We start from the raw sequence: 26,453 nt of genomic DNA, 5'->3' as shown, positions 1-26,453 counted from the left end.
GCGACATCACACCAGGCTGGAACTTTTAGTCCAACCATTGTAATCAGATTACAGTTTCAGACTGAAGCAGCACTGCTGTTGGTTCCCAGCTGGAGTTTCTGACGATTTCCTCAAATAAAACTAGTAAATATTTTACTAGTTTCAAATCTTGATAAAAATGTGAAATAAAACATGAAAAGAAAAACGCAGCGAATTCAAAAAAGCGCCGTTATTTCAGAAACGATCATCCATCCTGACACAAAACAAGAGACCTGTCAGTGGAGGGGGGTGGGGGGTGGGGGGGGCACGTTCACGGACCCCTGTGTGTGTGTGTGTGTGTGTGTGTGTGTGTGTGTGTTATTGGGAAATAACTCTCATCGATGTCGCAACAGAGTGAGAGAGGAGGAGGAGCGTGGACCGGAATCCGCGGAACTTTTACTTCCTCCACGTAAACACTGCGCCGCTCGCTGCGCCTTTCACGCGCTTTTAAGACTCTTTAAAGTTTGTGCGGACCGAGTCCAGCTGTTAACATCTGTCAGCATCTGTCCACAGCTGTTCGAAGGCTCGCTCTACCCTCCCGCGGCTTTAATTAGTCGGCACGTGATGTTAACCGCGGCTGCTTAATTACCCGGAGCAGCTCCGAGCGTCACTTTGGAGGAGTTCCCGGAGCACCGGGGCCTCCGGGGGAGATTTACAGCCGAGATCGAGCCCTGACACGCGGCCGTTAATCACCAGAGCCCCGCTGCTCCCAGAGGGTGAGGGAGTGAGTGAGCCGCAGGACTCTGGCGCCTCACACTAGACCCGGACACTCCTGGCTCTGGGTCCGCCCACCGGCACATCCAGCTGGACAGCCCCGACCGGACTCACACCTCTCACCCCGGAGGACCTGCTGCCAATGTAAGTGACCGCCTGCTGGTTTTAAATGTACTGTTTCCTCTACGGACCCTGTCGCTGTGCTTTTCTAGGCTCGGGTTGGTTCTGCGGGCTCACTGACGGAGAGCCGCCGTCAGTGAGAGCATCACCGCGCACACCGGTGATCCGCAGCGGGCTGTCTGGACGCAGAGCCTCTCTGCTGGTGTCCGTGCGCCTGCATGCCGAGTTTCATTCTCAAAATCTCACATTTCCTGCGTGGATCGATTTTCTTTATCAGAAAACGCGCGTCAGCTGATATCATGTTTATGTGTTCTTCGGTTCGGCGTGCGTGCCCTGCCCCGACCTGCCCGCACTCAAAAACATGAACAACTCCAGTAAATCATTCACCCTCTGTCCTGCTGCTGTGAGTGGAAGTTCAAATTCTGATATGTTATGAGCGACCGTGAAGGACAGAGAGCTTCTTAAAATAATGAAGTTTGTTCCACAGCTGTCCGGATGTGGAGGCAGCTGGAAGTGGACACTTTTAAAACGTGAGTCTGACGTTTGGAGGACAGTCTCCATCGATCTGGTCCCGATAATCCGATTATAGTCAATCAGGTCAGAGTCTGCAGTGATCAGCAGAAACATAACTGCAGCCCACATGCCTCTTCATCATCATCATCATCAGATCTAAGCACTGAACTGATGAGGCAGTGCAGTAACCCCCCCCCCCCCCCCCACCACCACCACCACCACCGAAATGAGGAAAAACAACAAAGAAACAAAAGTGAGCAGATGAGTAAACTGTAAATGAAGTGTGCAGATGGAGTGATGAAGATTTCCTCAGAGGAAGCTGCTGAGTGTTTGTGTAAATCACACAGACTCTAAAAATGGGCAATCTAGTACCCAGAATCCTCTGGGGCGAAGCTCGAGGGGGTTTTATCTCTGTACCTGTGATGAAGCGTATCGCTCGCTCGTGCAAACACACACAGGAGGTGTGTGTGTGTGAGTGATGGATGGCGTTGGTGAGCAGCTCTGGGTCTGTATGTCCCTCCTGGGATCCACTAGTTCTGCCTGATCGTCCAGCGTGACTCTTTATGTCCCTCCGTCTGTCTCTCCATCTTCCTTCACCTTCTTACTCGTTTTCTGCGGCGGTGCATTTTCCCGTCGCTCGGCTGTTAGTTTGTTATTGAAATGTTAGAAACTCAAACAGGAACAGCTGAGATCTGTGGTCTCACACGTCTCAGGTGAATGAACGTTTGTGGGTTTTCAGGTGTTGGTCGAACAGAACAAAGTCTTACTGGAAGTTTTGGGATGTTTTCCCAGACGACATGACTGATGAGACTAATGGGAACTGAAGGGAAAGTGATGGCTTCCATACTGGGAGGCTGGTTTCTGTTCATGAGAGGCATGAAGCAGATAAAGACGTGAGTCACGATTCTGTTTGCGTCACAACCTTCGACAGGCTCAGTCTGAGGCCTACGGCGGCGGTTATCGCCGATGTGCTGGTCAACACAACCCTTTATTTATTTTACTCACGCCCAACGCGCTGCAGTCGTCTCCTGAATGATGCACTACATCCCCAAAAGTATTCACTCACCAACCAACTCACTGAATTCAGGTGTTCCAACAAGTCCAGCCGTGAAATTTCCTCGCCACTAAATATTAGTCAGCTGTTAGTGGGATTATAGCGAAGTGGAATCGATGGCGAAGGACAGCAACACAACTATGAAGCGGTAGATCACGTAAAATCAGAGCGCGGTCAGCGGATACTGAGGTGCGCCGTGCACAGAGGTCACCCACTGTCTGCAAACTTCTCCAGACTTCACGTGACCTTCAGATTAGCTCAAGAACAGAGCGTGGAGAGTTTTGTGGGACAGGTTTCCATGGCGACCGGCTGTATCATCAAGCTCAATGCAAAGCGTCGGATGCAGTGATGTAAAGCACGTCACCATTGGACTCTAGAGCAGTGGAGACGTGTTCTCTGGAGTGACCAATCACGCTTCTCCGTCTGCCAATCCGATGGGCGAGTCTGGGTTTGGCAGTTGCCAGGACAACAGTACCTGTCTGACTGCACTGTGCCAAGTGTCAAGTTTGGTGGAGGGGGATGCACACCACAGCAGGTCCCACACGACCTCCTCGGAGAGCAGCTTACCTCACGTAGTTGGGAATGCCATAACAGGGAGGAGCTCGGGTGGAGGTGGGTTGCAAAGTGGATTGCAGCTGCAGGATAAATGTACGCTGCCCATCCTCCTCAGAGACGATGCATTACCATGGCAACTGAGAAAGCTCAGCACCAACAACTGTATTTCAGCCCAAAACCGTTTTCAGTGATCAGCGTCTCGTGTTGATCATGTGACTTTTCAGATTTCCAGATTTAAGCGCATTAACGTCTCACCTGCGATCAGCTGACTGAGTCTCCTCCAATTGTTCCAGGTGGACGAAGGAAAAACAAACGAGCTGCGAAGCTTCTTCCTGTCAGTGCGACGGGTTTGGATTACTAAGCGACCATGAAGATGGTCTGTTATGCAGACAGCGTGACATGAGCAGTTACCTGCCTGCAGCTCGGTCGTTTTTCAGAGACATTCATCAGCCTCGCTGTGGAGGTGCGCGGGCAGGGGACCGTGACTTCCTTTAAGAGGGAAATCTCAGGCGCTGCAAGTTTTACTGCGAGCCGTGCCTCCTTTTTTATTTTATCTGTTAGTAACCGAGTAATCTTTACTCTGCTTTTATAGATTATTAGGATAAAGCATGGCTTTGTCAGCTGGATAGTTAAAGTAGGAATATATGTAGTACTGTCTGATAGCAGCGGCTCGCTGAGGCTGCAGATTTAAGCAGATTAACAACTGAAGCTAAAGACATTTCCTGTGTTTAGAGTTTGACTCAGTCAGATTCTGTTGTTTGGCAGAAGTCTAGTTTTATTTGATTTCTGTTCATTTTGAGGTTTTTCAAATCTTTCATCTTTAGCTTTTATTTAGCTGTGATCATCTATGTAAGGCGGCATGTGACCTTTAACCCCCTTTCCTGTCCTGAAGCGTGCTGCACGCAGGAGGAGGAGGAGGTGGCACATATTGATCCATAAAAATTAATCATGACTCGCTGCTGCAGAGCAAACACACTCTCCCACAATAAACCAATAAAATGAAATGAAAATAGAAACAATTTCTCGTTTCTCGCTGCCGGCCAGTTGGTTTTTATTTAAAGTCAGTTCCTAAGACGTGGAGGTCATCTTCCACCTCATCTCAGATAACGACTGGATTAATCAGCTCACTCTGCTGCAGATTTATGGAGATGGACGTACACAGACAGAGGTGAGGTAGGTCGGCCTGGACGCGCTGTAGTCCAGTAAAACAGCCGACGTGTTGGAGGTTTCCCCGGCAACGGATGCGAATTAAAAAACAAACTCATTCTCGAATCATTCAGATATCCCTCCACAGTCTGCACACCTCTGGATGCTGGTCAGGTGAGCAGATACAGTTGTCAGTTACACATGTATGCAAGTTAATCAGCAGACAGGTGTGTAGACTGTGGGAGGTCAGCTGCAGCGACCTTTTCAGCAGTTAGAGAGACAGAGATTAATAGTATGATTCAATGCAGAGAGGTCTGTTAACACATAGTGAGTGAAGAAGAAACAGTACGTCTATTGCAGCATAACTAAGGGAGGATTCAGGGTCACCTGGTCCAGCCCTAACTATATGCTTTAGCAAAAAGGAAAGTTTGAAGCCTAATCTTAAAAGTAGAGATAGTGTCTGTCTCCCGAATCCAAACTGGAAGCTGGTTCCACAGAAGAGGGGCCTGAAAACTGAAGGCTCTCCCTCCCATTCTACTTTTAAATACTCTAGGAACAACAAGTAGGCCTGCAGAGCGAGAGCGAAGTGCTCTGATAGGGTGATATGGTACTACAAGGTCATTAAGATAAGATGGGGCCTGATTATTTAAGACCTTGTATGTGAGGAGCAGGATTTTGAATTCTGGATTTAACAGGAAGCCAAAACAGGTGAAATCTGCTCTCTTTCTAGTCCCTGTCAGGACTCTTGCTGCAGCATTTTGGATTAGCTGAAGGCTTTTCAGGGAGTTTTTTGGACTTCCTGATAATAATGAATTACAGTCGTCCAGCCTGGAAGTAATAAATGCATGAACTAGTTTTTCAGCGTCACAGCGTCATAGTTGCTCACATGATTGTTGTTTTTTTCTCTGTGTATTATTGTAGGGTTATAGTATAAAACGCCTTGAGGTGACTGTTGTTGTGAGTTGGCGTATAAATAAAACTGAATTGAATTGAAAGGCAGGCGTCTCTCTGTGGTTGTCTGGGTGAAAACAGCTTGTGGAGTGTCTCAGTGAATTTGGACAGATAATCTCTGAGATTTGAACCTCTAACGTGTTTTTTAACATCTTTGGTTTGGAACCAAACACCTGCAAGGAAATGAGCTTTTGTGGCGACTGAGCTAATGTCAGCTGATGTTGGGGTCAGACTACGCTATGGGCCAAATCTGTGTCCTGACATCCTAAAGGGAAAAATAACCAACTCTAAAGCTCATAAACAGCTTTAGTTTGGCCCACACACCTGCAGAGCGAGAGCGAAGTGCTCTGATAGGGTGATATGGTACTACAAGGTCATTAAGGTAAGACCTTGAATGTGCGGAGGACTGTAAGTCTAAACCCTGATGCTACAAACCCAACGTAACAAAAGAGTCTTTGTGGAATAAATCATTTCATAAAGATATTCAGACATATTCAGACCGCACATACGTGAACTTTTCTTTTTCTCACTCACTTAAAGTTGAGGTCATGGATGGAGTTGTGGAAAAAATGACTCGAAACAAATTTTCTTTGTCAAGTTTGACGCAGTTTCATGTTGTTTGTGTTTGTTTTGAAGGTTGTTGAAAAACAAACATTAACAGTCTTTGTCTTTGCAGGGCAACTTTCATCTCCGCCCTCGTCTTCCTCCTCGCCGTGATGGGCGGGACTTCCCCTGCTGCCAGTCAGTCCGGCGCTCCGACAGGTAGGTGACAGCTGTGACAGGCGGGATGAGATCGGAGCTCCTCGGGGGGTCGAGTCAGTGACTCAAATGCATTTTTTGTCTTTCGGCAGCAGCGAAGCAGAAAAGATAAAAATCTGGATGCACATTCGTTTTAAAAGCTTCAGGTAATTCTCATGTAGAGGCACAGGAGTGAGGATGAAGTGTGGATTTGGATTCTTTCTACGCTGAAGGGAACTGAGAGGGACACAAACGAGTGCCGTGTTTTCCTCTACGAGTCTCTCGGGTCTGCTTAACTGAAAATCTTTCTTGTTTCTGTGCTGCAACTCTGCAGAAGTGAGGTTAATTAAAAGCCGGAGCTCTCGCCCCGTGGGACGGCGAATGGATGGTTCCTGAGCGAGGAGCCTCATTTGTAACGCTGTCGGAGGGTGGAGGGGAGGCGGGGGTGGGCAGTGGGAGGTCAGTGTAGAGGAGGTAAAGTGAGGAGGAGGGGAGGGGACGCTGCAAGCGGAAAAGCTGCTCTCTTCAAACGTGCCATAAATCAACCGTTTCAAAAACAACAACATGTGATTTTAAATTTCACCCTGAAGGTCGCGAGTTTCCCTCCACGCTCACACTGCAGACACACACGACGGAGGGTGACCCGCACATCCACACAGCAGATCTGTTTATAGAGACTAAACAGGGCCTGATAACGATGATTAAAAGCTCAGATGTTTGGGTGTAATAGTCGTTTAAAGACCTGCAGAATAACTAAAACCAAGAAATAAACGTCATCTGGACGATGCTGATGTATGTAGATGTCACCTGATGTGTAACATCCCTGATTGGTTAATTAATAAAAGCTATTTTTGACGTCTGCAGATCTTTCTGACGAGTTGCAGATCAATGTTAAACTGTTTCAACCAGATTATTGATCCCATCTGCAGAAGCATCACAAACACAGCGACGCCATCACTGTAGTCCTATTATCCTCATACAGATCGCTGGGACTGAAGCTAAACGCTGCAGCTTGTTACGGGCGGATGGGTGGTGTGTGTGTCGGGAGGTGGAGAGGTAGGATCAGACTGGAGGCATTAGAGTAGATGGATGGATGGATATCGAGGGAGGAGGACGGGAAGAGGTGGACGGATGCTGGAGAAGGTTTTAATAGAAAGACGAATACGCCGGCCGGGAAAACCTGACAGGTCAATTACCAACACGCACACTCGATCCAGCTCCGTACAGGCGGGGCACCGAGCCTCCATTAATCCAGTGTTCACCATCCCGAAACCCACCTGCACTTCAGTTTCTCAAACTGAGGCTCGGGACCCCAGACGAGCCGCTGGACGAGCCACAAAATCGAAACAGTTTCTGTTGTTGGATTCGTCTCATTAGCGGGATTGTAATGCATGAATTACCTGGTTTCTATGGTTACAGAGGTCCCACTGATCCCTGATAATGTTTTGCACCTTCAGTTTCAGTTTAAACTGTGAGGCGGGGTCTTAAATGCGATTTTAAGGGTATTTCCTGTGCTTAGGTGGGTTTAGGGGTCGCACACTTCTACAAAGCGTCTGCTCCTCGTGGTGGATGAGAGTCATCCTCATTATTATCCCATGCTGTGCTGAACAGCAATCATCTTTATCCTCCATTTAAGTCATTCGGTCATTATAGATGAGGTGCTTGAAGAGCAAGCTGAGTGTAATCCGACTGACTGATTGGCCTCGGGTCAGTGCTGAGACCGCTGCTCGATTAAATCAATTGAGGGAAAATTGGTCTGCGCTAATTTTGATGATCAATCGGTAATTTAAGTCCTGCTTACGATAAAAATCCTGGATGAGGGTTTGCACTTTCTCTTTTTAGTTACAGCCATCAGTTAGAGCTGTTTCATCGTCACTGCAGGAGAATTACATCAGCTATAAACGCTACAGCACTGATGGCTTAATGACATCTCATTCAGCTTTGGTAAAATTCACCCTGCAGTGTTTTTCCTGTTCCACCTTTATATGATTTTCATAAGCAGAGACAGTGACGGCAATCTGGAGCTTAAGCAGATGTTCGTGTCATTTCTATGCTGATGATATTTTATTGTCTGTTTCTGTAAGAGTGCAGTTCACAGAGTATCACAGAAAATCCCCGATGCTCATTTTTTGCTTTGAGCTTCATGTAATAAAAAGCTCGTGATTCAATTCAATTCAATTCAATTTTATTTATATAGCGCCAAATCACAACAAAAGTCGCCTCAAGGCGCTTCATAGATACAGAGAAAAACCCAACAATCATATGACCCCCTATGAGCAGCACTTTGGCGACAGTGGGAAGGAAAAACTCCCTTTTAACAGGAAGAAACCTCCAACAGAACCAGGCTCAGGGAGGGGAGGGGCCATCTGCTGTGATTGGTTGGGGTGAGAGAAGGAAGACAATATAAAAGACATGTCAGTGAGCGTTTCGCCCGCAGTAGAAACGTATCAAAGAGCGTGCCTGTGACTAAGATGATGATGTCATAGTTAAACACGCTGCACCCATTGGTCTACACACACTCGGCAGAGAGCAAAGAGGCGGAGCTGTTACCGAGTCGTTGAGCTCAGGTTAAGAGAAAGAGATGATTTTGATGTTTCACTTAACCCGAGACTTTCATCACCTTCAGCTTCTTCACCCACCGCCGTCATACCTGCAGCAGGCAGGGCTGAGTCTAAAGGGGGCGTGGGGTGTGCACATTCAGTCAAAGGCTTCCAGATTACTAGAATAATATATAAATAAAATATTAATGAAGTTGTTTTCATATTTACAAAATATAAAAATAAACATTGAGTGAGGCCCGTTTGGCTTTATTCATATTATTAATATCTGTTATTAACATCTGCATCATCACAACATCTGCATCATCACAACATCTGCATCATCACAACATCTGCATCATCACAACATCTGCATCATCACAACATCTGCTTTCTGCAGCAGGAAAAATTTCATCAATTCAATTCAATTCAATTTTATTTATATAGCGCCAAATCACAACAAATGTCGCCTCACACACTCACAGGACACACACACACACACACACACACACACACACACACACACACACACACACACCATCCAGGCACAGTCAGAACTCTATTTTTGTAAGGAAATGAATAAATCCTGTTTTTATTGCATACATTGCAGGTTGCATGTTTCCATCGTACAGAGCTGCTCAGAGGTCAAGCAGAAAAATAAAGGCAGTCACATATTTTTGCCGTATTTCTGTGTATGTTTCTCCAAGTTTCAATAAATCGCTGCACCTATTTCCAATTTTCCTGCCCAACATAAAGAAACGAGGCGTGACTGTTGCACAGCTCCGTTCGGGGCTGATGCAGAGGCTGCTGGCCCTGTTCTCTCTCCTCAGCTTTCCAAGCATACGAGAGGCTTAAAAGCCACAACAAATGTTTTCTGCGTTACATAATCTGGTTCCCACACTAACTTTAAAGAAGTAAAAAAGGTCTCAGTGGGCTGTGGACATGTGAGGCAGCAGTCATGATAATCTGTGTCTGTCTGTGTGCCAGATGCTGATGTCTGTGTTTCCCAGCTGGACGCTGGGATATTCGGAGCCTGGAGGTCGGGGTCAGAAATCTCTGAATCCGTGCCTCCATCATATCAGCCATCTGTTTACACGCTCGGCTCTTTGTCCTTCGCTCTGTGCAGCTTTCTGCACCAAATTTAATAACCGCTGCAAGCAGTTTAATTTCAGCAGTGCAGCAGCTGCCCTCTGTGCTTTAATCCTTTAATGAGGCGGACGCGTCCTTTAACAAGGCCAGTTAACGATGACATCCACTAAGCTCTGTTTAATTCGCGCAGAAGAATCAGAGCAGCATCCTGATCCAGAGAGGAAGAGCCCCCACAAACTCCTCTTCCTGTTCACTCATCAGTTCATCAGTTGAATGTTTGGTGTGATCTGCACGCCGATGCTTTGTTTGAACTGTTCCTTTAATGTTCCTCTCAGAGCCCATGTGCTACGACTGGGGCGAGTCCAGCGAGGGGGCGGTCTCTGTCGTGGAGGGCGAGGTCGGTTGGCTCTCCTGTCCTCTTTTCTCTCATCCCTCCGTCTACAACTACACCTCCACCCAGAGCGCCGGGCACAACCTCTTCTGGTACCGCCTCCCCGAGGGCCACGACCTGGAGCAGCCAATCACGTACAGGTAACCCCCAGACGTGTTTGCGTCCCCGCAGGTTTCCACTGCTCCAGTTCAAGGTTTTAGGTTTATTTCTATATAAACTTTATGTTTTCTGGAGAATAAACAGCCGATGTGATCGATTACAGATGAGCCTAGTTGAGTTTAAAGCAGAAGGAGGGAGGGGGGGGGTTGTGTCTAATTGAGACACTTTGAGAGGAGCTGAATGATGAAGTGGGCTGTAACGATTTCCCTTCCAGAGAGGACGTATGGTGTTTGGGAGGCGGCTCGATCCGCCTCGCCGACTTTGTTCTAATGTTGTTCTAATTGAGTCGCGTCTGATTTACGTTCACTCATTCGTGATGTCATCCCGCTCTGCAGCTCGCGGCTCAGCAAAGACAGAGAGAGACTGTTTCTGCAGCCGGCCGCCGCCGCCGACACCGGCCAGTACATCTGCATGCTGCGGTAAGACGCCGGGGCTGCTGGGAACGTTTTTAAGCCTTTGTCTGAACCGAAGCGCATGTTGCAAATATATCAAACATTTGTCTTTATGCACGCTCAGTCATCCAGGTAAGTAAATCCAATAAAGTTGATTCTGTTCATCAGAGGATTCCTGGTTCCTCACACTGAGCCTCTTTAAACACGACCTCCTTATTGTTAGTCTAATGTTTTCACCTGTCAACGGCCCAGAGCGTCAGAACCTCGAGGTTTTATTACAAATACTGGTTTTATACTGGTCCTTCCCCCTCTGAGTTCAATACCAGCCACACTGCGACCAGTTTGTAATCCTTCTGTTATGACCAGAAATGTTGTTTTTATTTCAAACTGCTTTAAAAGCAGCTTCCCCAAGCCGGCCTCCGGCGCACCTTTATCCTCAGGTGTAAATGATTAGCAATTCAGCCTTGGCCACACCCACTTCCACTGCCGCTGTAAGGTGAGGGGTGACAGAGGGACTCCATCTCCAACAGCATTCAGTGACCACATTATATGTAATTTCACTGCAGCCACAGCTCTGAGCGGCAGCTGGCCTCTCTGTTCTCAGATTAATATCAATTCTGACAGAGAGTCTTCAGACTCGTCTCTTGGATAGGCCTCGATGGTCCAACACGGCCGGTCCAGCCTGTAGATCAGTCGGATACAACAAGCTGGTCTCTCAGCTTCGATCCTCCGTCTTGGCCGCTCCACACTTAATCTTCCAAAGTGGCTGTGAGAGCATCTTAAAGATGTGCCGCTCAGCTCGACGGATAAGTCCTGTCAGCTGGACTCGCTCCAAACCTCCAAGTAACAGTCAGCAAACGGGATCAGAGGGGATGAGGAGGGTCCGGCGAGCCTCGGGACGATGGAGCGAGATCGGTCTACGAGGGTCAATCTGTGCCAAACTGATGATCGCGTGATGTAGTAAAGTGTCACCTGCCCCGTTTTACTAAAAGTGTTCACGTTTGAATTTGCCTCGTATTCATTTCGAGTGATGGGAACAGGAAGCAGATCAGCGTTACTCGACCTCACGAGTCACCTGACCATGCAACGCACGGGAACATATTTATAAATAAGTCTTTTATTCTGAAATCCAGAAGAATGAGAATGTGAACTAGTTATAGGAGTTAGACTTTTAAGCGTGAAGCATGTTGACGGTGTGGAGATCACACGTTAATCAGATGGAGTAACAGCAGCAGGCTGATGGTGAGCTCATCGAGCTCAGAGGACGCTTTGACTAGTTCTGTGTTTGATATTTAACCCGCTCAGCCCCCCGAAGGGAAGGCCGATACTAAAACACGCCGACGTCAGCCGGCTTTTTAGAAATCCCCGATAATGACATCAGCATTGTGTTCGTAGATCGAACAGAATAGATTTTAAAATCTGAATTTTTATATAAAGCTTTTCCTTTTTTTATTTCAATAATAATGTTTCTGTCTCTGCGTCGCTGTTGTGTTTTGTATTTATTAGAAAACACAAACAAAATAAAATAAAAACACAATAAGCCAATGAGCGCGTCCAAAACAAGATTCATTCATTTCTAATGATACTGAAAAAAACACAAAACTTACACAACGTGCACAAAAGTCACGCTTTGTTTTTAAAGATGATTGTTCGTGGAATTTTTATTAGACAGACAGGAGAGAGAGAAGGGCCGGGCTCGAACCCGCTGCACTCTGCACACGGCGTACACTCGCCCGCTAACACAGCGAGCAAACGGCTCGCTGTGTTAGATGACTTTCTGCTTCATCTACTCTAAAACTATTGAGCCTCTTATGTTATCACAGGGTTGTGATTCAGTTCCCCGAAACATCACCAACAAACTGATTATTATCTTATCACATGAACAGTCGTGCACACGCTAGCCCAGCTGTGCTGTTTTACTCTCAAAACCAAACGTCAGGAACTTACAGGCTACAAATACGTGAACTCAGAGGCTCGTGAGAACTGTGACCTCTGAAGCATGTGGACGCTATTCCTGCATCTGTGTCTGCACGGCTTTGTGCATGTGCCAAATAATTCTAAATACTTCTAAACATCAAATAATTGATGTTTAGAAGCTAACACAGCGAGCAACGAGTCACTGAGGACGGGCGGGGTTTCCTTCAGCTCCATCTGAACGTTTTTGGGGACTTGGAGGAGTCGGCCGTAATAAAACTGAACTGGGCAGATTATCTCAGCACGTGAATAAAACTCACACACACACATGATTCATATCTTGTGGGACTTTTAATTGACATAACCCAACTGTAACCCTGACACTAAAACCACATTTTGAGTCTCAGACATGTCTTCAAACGTTGGTCCCCAACAAAGATATGAATACACACACATACACAGCAAACATGGCCCTGCCAGAGTGCGTTACAGCTCCGCCTGTAAGTTGTCTGAGCCACAACCAGTTAAGCTCACATCAGTTATTTTGTGACTAATGAAGACAAAAAACTGACGTCTGTGTTTAAATTTTCATATTTGCTACAAACACAAACGTTTTTCTTCTGATGTCGTCGTTTACTTCACTGCCGGTCCGTCCATCATGAGGCTGCTGCCGTCTGTGCTACGAGTGCTGCCAGAGCTGCTTTCAGTACCGCTGCAGACCTCAAAGAACAAGGTGATCTAGTTCTGCGTTCCTGTGTGGTCAGGTCACTTCCTGTTTCCTCTGTCTTACCGGCTTCAGAGAATTATTTGGCACATGCACAAAGCCGTGCAGACACAGATGCAGGAATAGCATCCACATGCTTCAGAGGTCAAAGTTCTCACGAGCCTCTGAGTTCACGTATAAGTTCCTGACGTTTGGTTTTGAGAGTAAAACAGCACAGCTGGGCAAGCGTGTGCACGACTGTTCATGTGATAAGATAATAATCAGTTTGTTGGTGATGTTTCGGGGAACTGAATCACAACCCTGTGATAACATAAGAGGCTCAATAGTTTTAGAGTAGAAGCAGAGAGTCAACCAGCTTCAGTTGTGCTGATGATGCCGAGACCAGCGATGACCCAAAATCACAGCCTGTGTTCACGTCCTGTGGGTTTGTGGTTTGCTCCACTTTGTCATGTTTCGGCTGAATGCTGCTTCTGAACGCCGTCAGTTCCCCGAAACGTTTAGAAGAGCTGATGCAGCATCGTGGGAAAGGCGTGAGCATCGTGCGCGTTCCTGAGCTGGCGCCTGGGTTAGAGTCCACCCCAGACTGTTTCCTGTGTGTCATCCACTTTCGCTCTCTCCTCACTTCCCTACATAATCTCCCCCAATAAAAATCTGAATGTTTGACCTGAGCAGAAACATGTGCAGATGCTCCTGTTTGCTGACGTCTCCCGTCTCTGACTTGCAGGAACAAGTCCTCCTGCAGTAAGATCGCCATCCGCCTCAAAGTGTTGCGGCCGGACGACGTTGTTAAGTGTGCGCTGCCGGTTGCCGTGGCACCGATTGAGGACTTGATCCCTTTACAGGAGGGGAAGACGTTAGACTGTCCAGACCTGCAGGACGCCACCAAGATGTCAGAGAGCGCACCAAAGGTCCAATGGTACTTTGTGGCGCACCCGGTAAGTTTTTAGCACTGCTGTTAATCTCCGTCCTGTTTTATCTGCAGTCTTTGATTCTGTTGCCTTCAGATACTCAGAATCACATTAAAATCATGCTGGTCTCTGACATAAAGCCTCTGAGTGCTTCCTCTGTGTGACACCAAATTAAAATCCTTTTAGACACTCGGTTCTTTATAAAGCCTGAATTGACATTTTCTTAAATGTCAGTAGATCAAAAGTAATCGAGTATATCTTGAAAATGTAAATCGTCTGCAAATAACATTGTTTTGAACACAACACTGAACCTTGTGGAACGCCACAAACTCAAAACTGAATCAAATACCAAACATATCGATGTCTGTTCTGCGAGTAGCGACTCGTCTCCGCAGATAGACGGCGTCCACCTTCTGACACAATCTGACGTTTGAGTTCATCTCCAATCAGCCTTCAGTATAACAGATTTATTGGTTTGTTCTGGTCGCTGCATGTTGGCGCTCTCTTGGATCACGGTTACTGAGCTGCTCTGTTTTATTTCCAGTCAGCAACTTTTCTAATGGCTGTAAATTATGTGGCTCAGTTCATGAAATCTTTACCTTTCTTCAGTTTGACTGATGTTGATGTTTTTCTACGATACAACATTTCTTCACTTATTATATATTATTTTAAAGAAAATCAAGGCACTGTTTCAGGGGCAGAGGTGAAATGATGACATATTAATGATATAGAAACATATTTATTAGAATTCAACTAACTTTGTCATTTTCTATATTTTGAAAATAGCAGTGGGCCCAATATTGAGCCTTATGGAATCCAATTTTTATTTCCCAATCCAATTTTATTTATAAAGCACTTTAAAATACCCAGCACAGGAACAAAGTGCTGTACAGAAAATAAGTTAAAACAATAGAATAACAGAAAACAGCAAAATAAATAAATAAAACACATAAAACATAAAATGAAAACAGCCCTATATTAAAACAAAAACAAGATAAAACGGCATCGAATCACCTAAAAACAACTAAAATAAAGAATAAAAAACCAACATCTCACGTGGTGTCAAAGGTCAGGGTAAAAAGGTGGGTTTTCAAGAGTGACTTAAAAACAGGTAAAGAAGTGGCCTGTCTGATCTCTAAAGGAAGCTCGTTCCACAGTTTTGGAGCTGCTACAGCAAAAGCACGATCTCCTCTAAGTTTACGCCCAGTCCTGGGTATCTTCAGGAGCAGCTGATCAGCTGACCTGAGAGAGCGGGTGGGTGTATGAGGCTGTAGCAGCTCAGAGAGATAAGATGGGGCTAGGCCATGGAGAGCTTTAAAAGTAAATAAAAGAATTTTAAAATGAATCCTAAAAGAAACGGGCAGCCAGTGAAGTGAAGCTAAAACAGGGAAATGTGCTCAAACTTTCGAGTGCCAGTTAAAAGACGAGCTGCGGCACTTTGCACCCTCTGTAGACGACTAATATATGATGTTCTGACCCCAATATAAAGTGCATTACAGTAATCCAGCCGAGTGCTAACAAAGGCGTGGATCACTGTCTCAAAGTGCTGCCGTGAAAGAATTGGCTTTATTTTTGCAGCTGCCTGAGGTGAAAGAAGCAAGATTTTACCACTGCCTTAATCTGATTATCAAACTTCAGATCACAGTCCACTTTGACCCCCAGGTTTGTGGCAGTTGGCTTAACATACTGTGCCAGGGAATCTACATACACATTGGGGGTCTCAGTGGGGCTACCAAAATGCTCTTCAATGAAGTACTTTATGTTTAACTAGAAATGAATGTGTTTTGTAAAGAAGTCTCACTGGTTTCGTTATACACCTTGTGATACTGATGATTGAGTAAACCAGACGTATCAGCACCGTTATCGCTGATTAATCTTTTTTCTCTCACAAATGTTTTATTTTCTCTTCCTCGTATGCTGGGACGCCTGTGTTTCTGCAATAACAGTTTTACTTCTTCTTTCAATGAACAGAATATGTTCAGTGTGTATTCGTGCTTTTCCTCTCTGCAGCTCTGTTCATTAATCCTGTCAACGAGTCAGTAAAGCAAACAGCTGAACACTGAAACACGCTGTAAAGCCGAGCGGAGCTGCAGCTCGGGTCTGGATGAAACTAAAGTGTGTGAATCTCGCCGTTCTCAGGTGTGCGACTGGTATCCGTTCTGGGACAGCGACAGGGAGCAGAAAGGAAACAGTCTGCAGGTTCACCTCATGATGGAACAGTATCAGGGTTTATATTACTGCAGAGTCCAGTACCAGAGGAGGAACCAAACACTCAACTTCACCAGGAGCATCAACGTCACGGCCATCTGTGAGACACCGTTTCTGCTAACTCGCATGCAGAGATTACAGGCGGTAACTGTGCAGCTAACCGATGCTCTCATTTCCTCTCAGTGCCCCTCTCGCTGCCCAAAGAGCCCAGCATCATGAACCCCACACATGACCAGATTTTCACAGTCAAAACAGGTACGTGAACAAACCGCCCGAGCTGTTCAGTCGTCTTTGTCTTTGCACGTTTTTCCTGTTTGTACTGCAGCATTCAGCTTTAGCTCAGAGGTCTCGAGGACGTGCTAAACGCTCCTATGTGTAGATTTAAAGATGAACATTTGACCGTCCCTGCCGTGACTTGGAGATGGCGGTCAAACGTGCCTTGGGCTTTACCTTAGGGCCCATTGTTTGGTTCATATTGCTGGCACTAAGTCAGAGTCCTGGTGGGCTGTGGGTTCAGTGGCCTCATGGTCTTTCTGGCTCTGCGGAGCGATGACCTCCAGCTTCAGCACCTCTCAGTCTGGGACCAGGTTCCCATCAGGAACAGGCTGGAGTGCCCGTTCCTTCGGGAACAGTTTGGAGGAGACCCCGGGGCAGACCCTGGACGAGAGAAAATGTCTGTTGGCTGGAATGTGTCGTGATGAGGACCGGAAGGAAAAATCTCGTTTTTAAGGGTTTTCTTTGTGTCGTCGTTCACCCGGAGCTGCTGCAGTCGTGCATTGTGGGGACCCTGTTTGTATGCGAGGCAGCAGATGCATTGATCGGTGCAGATGACAGCCGGAGGTCGCTGTTGACGGAGCGATAGTGTTAATTTGTTATTGATCAGAAACGATTGCTCAAAATGGAAAACGTGCAGACGAATAACAAACTGAAAGAACAGAAAAACCAAAACAAACAGAGCTCACATGTTAAATACACAGAAGTAAATAACTTCCTTTCATTGATTTGTTTCTGATTGGTTGTCCTGTGACTTCTTCACAGCAGGAACATAAATCCTGCTTGAATAAAACGAGCTGCACGGATATATTTGAGCCCATTAAGGACATTTAGAGTGTAATGAGGTTGATCTACAGCAGCCTTCAGTCCTGCTCACACTGATGAACACAAAGGTCTGCACAGACGCCACGTCTCTCATTAACACAGAGGACGGGGGTGAATCTAACCAGGCTGATTTGCATGTGCATGGACAGCATTGATGTTGATGGAAGAGTCGTGTGGCTCTGCGGAGGAAGTTCTTCCACCTGCAGCTGGACTCTGAGGACGTGACGGAGACGGACAGCCGGCACTTCGTCCGCCAGCAGCTTCTTTCAAACGGGCTCCCTGAGACTTGACATTCACAAAGTTAATCGTCCGCTCAGAATTAGTGGAAGCTGCGGGAGAACGTGTCATAAAACAGAACGAGCTGCTAACGGCGTGCACGGACACGCACTCCATCAACGCACACGACATGTACACACAGTGTGAGTCGGTGCCGATGGAGGCGAGCAGGACTGCGGCCAGCAGGCTGATAAATGTCTGAAGGAAACGACTGCCGCAGCGCCGTCATCAGCAGCAGTTTAAGACTTCGATGTCAGCGTCATTGTCTGTGAAAGGAAAATAAAGTCATGAAACAGCAGCTGCATTTGCCAAAGCTGCAAACACCGCGACTCCAAAAAGTTTGAACGGGTCGTTAATTAGACTGAATTTATTAACCTGTGCAGCAAAGAAACATCGAGATATAAAAACACGCTCGGGAACACGTGTTCTGCACGAGTCGCTTAATAAACCGCAAATATTCAACAGAAATGAATCCAGAGAATTCACTAACATCACTTTGAGTCACCAAAAAAAGCTACAAAGTGAACTTGAAGTGGACGTGTGCCGCTCATTTCCAGCTCCACGTGCAGCTTTGCGTGAGTCGCAGTTCAAAACGACCATATTAGGATATTCCCTCTCTATGACATCATGCACGAGTGGAGTGAACTGTTTAGCGTGAACATCCACGCCTGCAGCAGGAAACACTTTACCTTCATCCTGGACTGAAAGTAATATCCTTCTGTCTCTTCAGGCACCGAGGTGCGTCTGGTGTGCAGAGGTCAGCTTCCGTTCGTCCTGCACAAACCGTGGCGGGAGATCTGGTGGACAGTTGATGGGAAGACGCTGGACAAACTTCCTGATCGATTCACACAAATTAGCAGGTGCGAACAGAGCGCGTGCACCAGCAGCCGCTCTGCACGGGCGCTCGTTATAAAGTCACAACTCCAAATAAACTTGATGATAAGAGCGCTGACCACTGCTAAGGTTAGGGATGGGTATCGTTTAGGTTTTATCCGATACCGGTGCCAAACTGGTACTTTTGAAACGGTGCCGGTGCTTAAACGGTGCTTAAAGAATGGAGAACACAAACTTGTCCAAAAACCTCTCATGTTCAGCTGTTTTTTTGTAAAAAGATAACAATGTTAGCCTTTTCTGCAGCTATGGGGCATATATGGTATCACTCTTGGCTGGAAGCAGCTTAAACAATGGAAAAAACACAAACTTTGTCCAAAAACCTCTCATGTTTAACTGTTTTCCACTTTTTCTTTGGTCATTTTAGCCTTTTTGTCCAGGGTGAAGGGAGTATCTGCCATCAAACAAGAAGACAGCCGCATGTAGCTATGATGGTGTTTGCTAGTTCACCTTACATGCATTAATGTAATAACGTGGTTAGCCTACTCAACGTAAATTACACACGAACAACATTAAGCTACTCACGCAGAGAAGAACGGCTGCTGCTGCATCATCATCCTCATCATTTCTGCTACACTGGCAGGGCTAGGGGCCAGGACTCTCCTCTTCGGGTTTTTGGGGGATGTTGCTAACTCCGGGTCCGATAACAGGCACCACACCCGCAGTAGATGTGCTCAGTGTGAGGTCTCGCAGCAAGCTATCAAATACGGCGCATTTCTCGGCTTTTAAAAAAACGCTATGCGTCGCCAGGTGTTTCATCAGATTTGAGGTGTTACCTCCTTTGACAGCATCACAGTATCAGCTTAAAGCACTTGTTGCAGCTGCTGAGTTTGCATCTTTTGCTGTGAAGTACAGCCAGACTTTTGACCGCTTCACCTTGGGCATTTTTAATCTGTAGCTCTGCTCTAAAAGAACGTACGTACCTGGACCCGCCTACTATCCTCGGAAACGTAAAATGATTGGCTAGAATCTAAAGTGTATCACAGCTCACCAAAATAAAGCACCGAAATGTGCGCTGCTTTTCGGTCTGGTTACTACAGTTTATGTCAGAACCGGTGCCATCATGGCACCGGATACCGGTACCCATCCTTAGCTAAGGTTTTTGCTTTTATTTGGGTTTTTCATTTTAAATGACGCCTCCTTCACTTTCATCAGTGTCTCCTATCTTTCGTGAACAAATTGCACCGTTGGAATTAACTCCAAACCTTTCATAAAAAGCTCAAAATAGTGAATTAAAGTTCAACTCAAAGAGTGTTTTACAAAAACAAGATAAAATGTGTGAAGTGCATCTGTAGCCTCAGTGCTTATAATGTGAAAGGAGCTGTTTTTCTTAAGGTGTTTAAATGTAACAAAGTTGAAATACTATTTTATTGATATATATACCAGGCTGCGAGACCATCGGCAGCACAGCATATTTAAAACAACTCGAACTGCAGAAAGCGTGCTTTTATTTTGAAATGTCACTTCTTCTTGTGCTTTGAGGGTGGTGAGAGACCACTTCAGGGACCTGACTATCGAGAACATCCTCGTGATCCAGGACTTCCAGTCCAAAGACCTGAAGCGAGAGTTTTACTGCTCCGTGAAGAACGAGCGAGGCTTCGATACCCGCAGAGCTCAGCTGGAGGAGGAAGGTGAGGAAGCTGCTCACGCCGTGTGGATGTTTCACATTAAAGGCTCGTCATGCATCTGAAACTCAAGCTCAGTAAACACTTTGCAGATGAGCTTCAGGTCTCAGTGAACAAACAGGAAGTTCGATTTGGGAATTATGGTCCTGGGTGATCCTCACCCAACACCTGTGACAAAACCACAGATAATGTCCAGCGTAATGTAGTACTCCCACTGTGGACTCCCACAGGGGGCGCTCTTGAGAAAGGATCAAAAGCACAGATGTGCTTTTTTTTCTATTTGTTACAGTTGTAACAAATAGAAAAATTGTAACAAAAGTTGTTACAGTTTTGTTACAATGAAACGATGAAGGCGTGGCAGCGGCTGACCCCCTGACCTGTGATGAAGTGCTGTTTTCTGTCCGTGGGGGCGTGGCTTAGCCGTCACTGAAGCCTCAGGTGTGTTTGTGTTGCAGTGTCGCTGCCCACCGTGGAGCTGGGCTGCGGCCTCGGCGTCACTCTGCTCCTCATGCTGATCCTCTTCGTGGTTTATCACGTCTTCTGGCTGGAGCTGCTGCTGCTCTATCGCTCCTGGTTCGGCACAGACGAGCGCCACACAGGTGAGACCCCGCCCCCAGCTCCCTGCACCTGCTCAGCCCGTTCCCTTTATGACCTGCAGTCAGATAAACCCTCAGATGCACCGTTTTTATCACCTTTTTGTGCGATTGTGATTCTGCATATTCGGGGTGTAAAACACGAGGTAATAAAGCTTCAGCCTTGTTTTTTGCCAGGTAACTGAAATATCTGCAGTGTCACTTTTTATGCCCCGACACTAAATTTCTTCTGGTTACGAGTCGCGCTGCCTGGCTGCAGCATTTAGTTTATTAAAGGAGAACGTTTGTGACCCTAAAATCACTCCAGAGCTGCATGTTTGCGTTCGAGGACACTCGGTCAGCTTCTCACAGAAACATCCTCTCGCTTTACCTCGATCGGAGGCAAAATTTGACATTTTTCACATGTCGTGGTAGAAAAAGATTATATCTTACATCTGCAAATTAAACTTGTACTTACCAGAAATGTCACACAGGACGTCTGAGCAGTGTGTGCAGGGACGTTTGCATGTCATGAAGAAGAAGGAGGAGGAGGTGGTGCTTTATCAGATCAGTTTCCACTCACTTTTATCTCGTTGACTCGACATGTGTGGGTGACTTCCTGACTTCCGACTGAAGCTCAGAAGTTTCCCTCTGTAATGGTGTGTGTGTGTGTGTGTGTGTGTGTGTGTGTGTGTGTTCAGATGATAAGGAGTTCGACGTGTACATTTCGTATGCGAGGAACAGTGAGGAGGAGCAGTTTGTTCTGTTGACGCTGCGCAGAGTCCTGGAGAACGAGCTCGGGTACTCGGTGTGCATCTTCGACCGAGACAGCCTGCCCGGCGGGAGTGAGTACTCACGTGTGCTGTCACACACACACACACACACTGAACAGGTGAACCAAAACACACGTCATCCATCCATCCTTTCATCCGTCCATCCTTCATTATCCCTGTCTCCCTGCAGCCATCACAGATGAGACTCTGAGTTTCGTGGCTCGCAGCAGGCGCCTCCTGGTGGTCGTCAGTCCTGGCTACGCCTCGCAGGGCTCCCAGGCTCTGCTGGAGCTTAAGGCCGGCATTGACACCATGGCGCTAGCTGGGCACCTGCGGGTGATCCTGGTCCAGTACAAGCCGGTCCGGAGGAAGGGCTGGGTCAGGGAGCTGAGGCGGGCCCGGGTGGCTCTGGCGCTGGTCCGATGGCAGGGGGACAAGTCCAGAGAGCTGTCGTCACGCTTCTGGAAGAGGCTGAGGGTGGAGTTGCCCGTGAGGAGGGTTAGCAGCCGAGGGGAGGACGAAGAAGAGAGCAGTAAGGAGGTGGCGCTGATGAGGCTTCACAGTCAGAACAGTACAAACTCCCAAACGGGGCTGATCAGCAACACCGTCAAAGACCCGCAGAAAGTCCTGAATTCTGCAGCGTAGCAGCGGCTCTCTGAGAACAGTTACAGCTGATGGAGCTCAGCTGGAGAAGGCTCGTGGTTTCTCTGAATGAGAGTTATTATAGTCATGTTTGTGACCAGGACCGACTCAGATTTATTCATTTTATGAAACAAAGTTTCATTTTCCCTTTAAAGATATGAAACAGTCCGCAGCCATGCTAGCAGCTGTCAGTATTTACATCAGAAAACAAGCTAATGTTTTGACCAGTGTCGCATTATGAACAAACGGCACGTTTCAGCGTCCTGGGTTAATGAGACTGTGCTCCACCTCGTTTCCTCTGCAGGTGATGTTTGGCCAAAACCACTTACAGATACCCGCAAGGTTTCCTTTGGCCTCTGCAACGACACGCGATGTCATCGTGTGACTTGTTTTGGACAGAGTTGCAGTTTTAAACGTGGCAGTCACATTTTTAACCCAAAACCACAATATTTGCTGAAGCCGACCAAGTTCTTTATGCCTAAATGTAGCTGCGTAGTTCTTGGTGCTTAAATATAACAGTTTACTCTTGACTGTGGTTCTGTGGTTGACAAAGACCATGTGAGCACAGTAGTTTATTTATATGAACTATATAATCATTGACCAACAGGCTGCACAATAACCAAAACCTCCCAAATGGAACAAAATAGTTCAAGTAATTTAAAAACGGTTAAAAAAAATAACCGTTTTTTACAAAAACGTAAGGTAGAAAAAACGGAATAAATTCGTACATCTAGCTGAGAACAGAGGATTGGCTGCTCGACACCATCGGTGGAGGTCGAGCCCAGCACGTGCAGCTCAGAGGATAGACGTCCATGTATGTGTGAGTCATGTTTCACACTAATCATCTAACAGCTGTGCAGATATTTAAAAAGGAAAATGTAAATCTCCCGATGGTGCTTTGGGGAAAGGAGTTCATTAAACATCGACGTTCAAGCGTGGATGTTACCGTCCTTACTGCAAAGCTGCTAGCATGGCTAAAACGAGCTCCAGACATTTTTAAAGGGTTAGTTCGTCAGTTAAAATGCTGAAAGCGCCCCTAGAGGCTGCAGTGTTCATTACAACAACAGGAAGTCTGTGTTGTCAGTCCTGGAGCTGACGTCACGGTGCCGTTAAAGCTGGTCGCCCTCGAGAGCGGGAGGAGGACGATGCAGATGCTTCGATAGAAGTGTTCGTTTTACAGGTTTTCAATTTCACTCATTTTCATGTAACTTTGATATTAGCTGCCATTTCATCATCTACAGTATCCACTCATTATCACACGTGTCATTGTCACACGTGTCATTATCACGTTTGTGTATTTCATTTTGTTTGTTTGTCCAGAGTTAAAAACGTTTGTGTTTTCTAAACTGGTGCTTTATAAAAGAGGTTTGGTTTTACTTTAACAGTGTTTTGTGCAAACATGCACAAAATCGGCTTAAACACATGTTAATCAAATCGTAACACACAGTTAACACACTAATAGACTATAGAGGTGGATTAAAATCAAGTCCTGCATCATGTTAGCATTCAGTGTTAGGTTGATATGGGTTTATCGTTTTTTCTACATATCTTTTAAAAACCAATATCAGAACACAGTCACCTGTTGGTGGGACTCGTGGAGAGGTCAGGATAACAAAGTTGGTAAGAGTCATCCTCGGGGGGCGATGACCATCTATACAAAATTTATTCAAATCCACACAATGGATGCTAACACATCACATGTGCCACAGACGGGCAGCATTTCCATTTATATACGTGTATGTCCTCTGTAGCTGAATGTAGTCGTCATTTTAATTGGTTACAAAGTTACAAAAGAGCACAACACCTGCCTAATGAGCAGGTCACTACACAATCACCTGTAGTGTGTATGAAAGATACTGACTTATCTGAAAATACACACTAAATAACCACCAGGCAGTCGTAAAACTTAAAGTGCGACACAAACTGGAAATGAATAAAGTTTGCCTTCAAAGTAAAAGTACAACTTTTACTTTGAAGGCAAACATGGCAACAAGTGATTTCGTTACCGCTCAGTAGTTGACGGTGTTTTCAGACAAATCGGACGCTTTCATTCAACGTAGGTGCAGCTACAGCAATCTGTTAGCATCCAAGGTCTTTGGTACAACCAGTTTCACCCAGTAACAGCAACCTCCAGGAACCAGTCAGGGAACACCCACATTTTCTTAAAGACTGGTGGGTACGGTTACCTGTGTGATTTGTGCTTGCACACATGTGACATCGCTTGGATAGTTTTTGCACAGACCCCAGCAGAGAGGTAAAGCTGGGTATCATCTGCATAGAGTTATCGTATCGTGACCTCCTAAACAACACATTACAAAGAAAAACCAAGTATGGATTCATGCACTGCAGGTTTTAGACATCAGCATTGAGTAACCTGTTATTTGTTTGTTAATTACTGTGCACTTTCTTTATTTTCCACTTTATATTTGATATTTCAACAAAAAAATCAGCTCTGATTGTATATTTCTCTTACTAAAATATGCTACGCTATTTATCTCTAACCTAAACCATCAGTGTTGTAATGAGAGAAAGCATCCTGCACTTTGTCACGCTGTGAACTGGTTATTTTATTTCTGTTTTTTGGTATAAAAGTATTTTCCTTTCACCATCATTCATGTCAGTGTTTTTTATTTGATGTCTTCCATTTTCAGAATTACACACATAAAAATAAAACTATGCCTCGGTCGTAGCTTCCCTCCACACCATGAATGAATGAATGATATCTGATATTTTGTGGAGAACATAAAGACAATGTCTCCCAGTTTGATGTGTTTTGCAACTAAATGTCCAACATTGACATATCTCAGGTGAAGAATCAGTCCAGGTCCAGGTCTACTCTAAAACTGAATCCCTTTAATGTTATGGTGAAATGTTTATGCAGATCTATCCGTAGCATTTACGGTAAATCTGGAACAATCAGACAAACTAAAGTCAAAGGAGCTTGCAAAGAAAAGCGTCTGGACTTCTTCTTCAGTTCTAAGGTCAAATGGTGGGGAGTCCCAGATTTAAACCTAGTGGGAGTTTCCCCCCACAGAGGGACAAAAGGACCCCCTGATGATCCTCTAATCGCCTAAGCCAAGGTCACCAACGACACCAACTGTCTGCCATCTATAATCCAGTTTTGAGTTCCCTTCCCAGACGCCTTAACGCCCACTCACATCCTGGGACATCTGACCTCAGGAATTCACATGATGAGGTGGGGCCAGGTTTCACAATGAGCTCACCCGAAACTCTGGCTGATTGGGACCCACACCCAGTTTCACACCTTGGCTCAGGCGATTAGAGGATCATCAGGGGGTCCTTTTGTCCCTCTGTGGGGGGAAACTCCCACTAGGTTTATATCTGGGACTCTCCACCATTTGACCTTAGCACTGAAGAAGCTTCTCGGATGAGAGGTGAAACGTCTTCAAGCAACTTAAAGAAGTCCAGACACTTTTCTTTGCAAGCTCCTTTGACTACGATGACCTGGATGACTGAGAACCTTCACAGACAGACAAACTAAAGTTGCCACGTCTCCTTCGTGGCAGAGCTAAAACTACCCGTGTACCTGTGGATGTAAGCTGAACCTTGAGCTGCAGTCCTTGAGTCTTTTTGTCTGTCCCCTGTCAGACCTATCAGAGGCCATCCTGCAGTCAATGCAGCGGAGCCGCCGCCTCCTCTTCGTTCTCAGCCCAAACTTCCTGGCAGAAAAGAGCTTCGGTCTCCTGGAGTGTCGTCTCGGCCTGTACCTCGAGAACAGTCTCCGAGCCTCTATTATCGCTGTGGTTTACCGCTCAGTCAGCAAACTGGCCTGTGTGGAGGTCCCTCAGCTCCGTCAGGCCACCATCACCACCGTCACGTGGCGAGGAACCCGATCTGAACCGCGGCGCTCTCGCTTCTGGCTCAGGCTGAGGCTGGCACTGCCCGTCCGCCCACTCGCTCTGGGCAGGAGGTTGATCGACAGCACGTCATCGCACTCAGACCTGGCTGCCATGGCCCTGCAGAGGGCTCAACGGATCCAGAGCCAGAGCGACAGAACCAATCAGGGCCGCCGAAACGGGCGTACCAATGTTAGCCGCAGAGACAGGCGGACGCGGCCCAGAGGGTACCTCAAGAGAGGGGTCGTAAATATGGAGGAGGGGCCACAGCACAGCAGGAGCTGCTCAGGGTGCGCTGGGTTTATGGGTAATGTAGAGGGGGCAGGGGTGGAGCTTACAGTAGAGACGCAAACACAGCCGGAGCCATGCGACAGGACAGAGGTTCGTTCAGACCCGGTCCCAGAAACACACCCCAACCCAGTTCCTAACTCCGCCCATGATGCTCACTGCTCTCCTAACTCCACCCCCATACACCACCTAGATTCTGACTCCGCCCTCACTATCAGTCCGGAGAACAAAATGGGGAAACACAACCAGCAGCAGGCGGTGAGCAGCCCGAGGATGTCTGAGGAAGTTCTGCCATCGTAG

The 26,453-nt window shown here is 46.5% G+C and overlaps 1 protein-coding gene across 2 annotated transcripts; it reads left to right on the top strand.

Annotated features, from left to right (window-relative positions):
* The first annotated feature begins 432 nt into the window (after positions 1 to 432).
* Positions 433 to 26,453, top strand: il1rap (interleukin 1 receptor accessory protein). 2 transcript variants are annotated; one of them, XM_087851289.1, is made up of 12 exons: positions 433 to 876; positions 5,748 to 5,833; positions 9,771 to 9,966; positions 10,321 to 10,404; positions 13,740 to 13,950; positions 16,063 to 16,231; positions 16,315 to 16,386; positions 18,236 to 18,365; positions 19,879 to 20,027; positions 20,477 to 20,620; positions 21,295 to 21,438; positions 25,618 to 26,453. In XM_087851289.1, coding segments are annotated over exons 1-12 (2,223 nt in total). In that variant the 5' UTR covers positions 433 to 874. The 2 variants fall into 2 exon arrangements, with proteins under 2 accessions (XP_087707415.1, XP_006801287.2); XM_006801224.3 differs by lacking the exon at positions 25,618 to 26,453 and adding an exon at positions 21,557 to 24,849.

Source organism: Neolamprologus brichardi, chromosome 14 (assembly GCF_056152115.1).
Source record: "Neolamprologus brichardi isolate AB-2024 chromosome 14, ASM5615211v1, whole genome shotgun sequence".
Lineage (NCBI taxonomy): Eukaryota > Metazoa > Chordata > Actinopteri > Cichliformes > Cichlidae > Neolamprologus > Neolamprologus brichardi.
The sequence above is the reverse complement of the archived record's forward strand: the minus strand, read 5'-3'. Positions and strand labels throughout refer to the sequence as shown.

Excerpts from the sequence above, each read along its gene's own strand:
- il1rap (XM_087851289.1), top strand. Across the intron at positions 5,834-9,770 it reads TCAGTCCGGCGCTCCGACAG|AGCCCATGTGCTACGACTGG; the intron begins GTAGGTGACAGC and ends TGTTCCTCTCAG. Across the intron at positions 20,621-21,294 it reads CACAGACGAGCGCCACACAG|ATGATAAGGAGTTCGACGTG; the intron begins GTGAGACCCCGC and ends GTGTGTGTTCAG.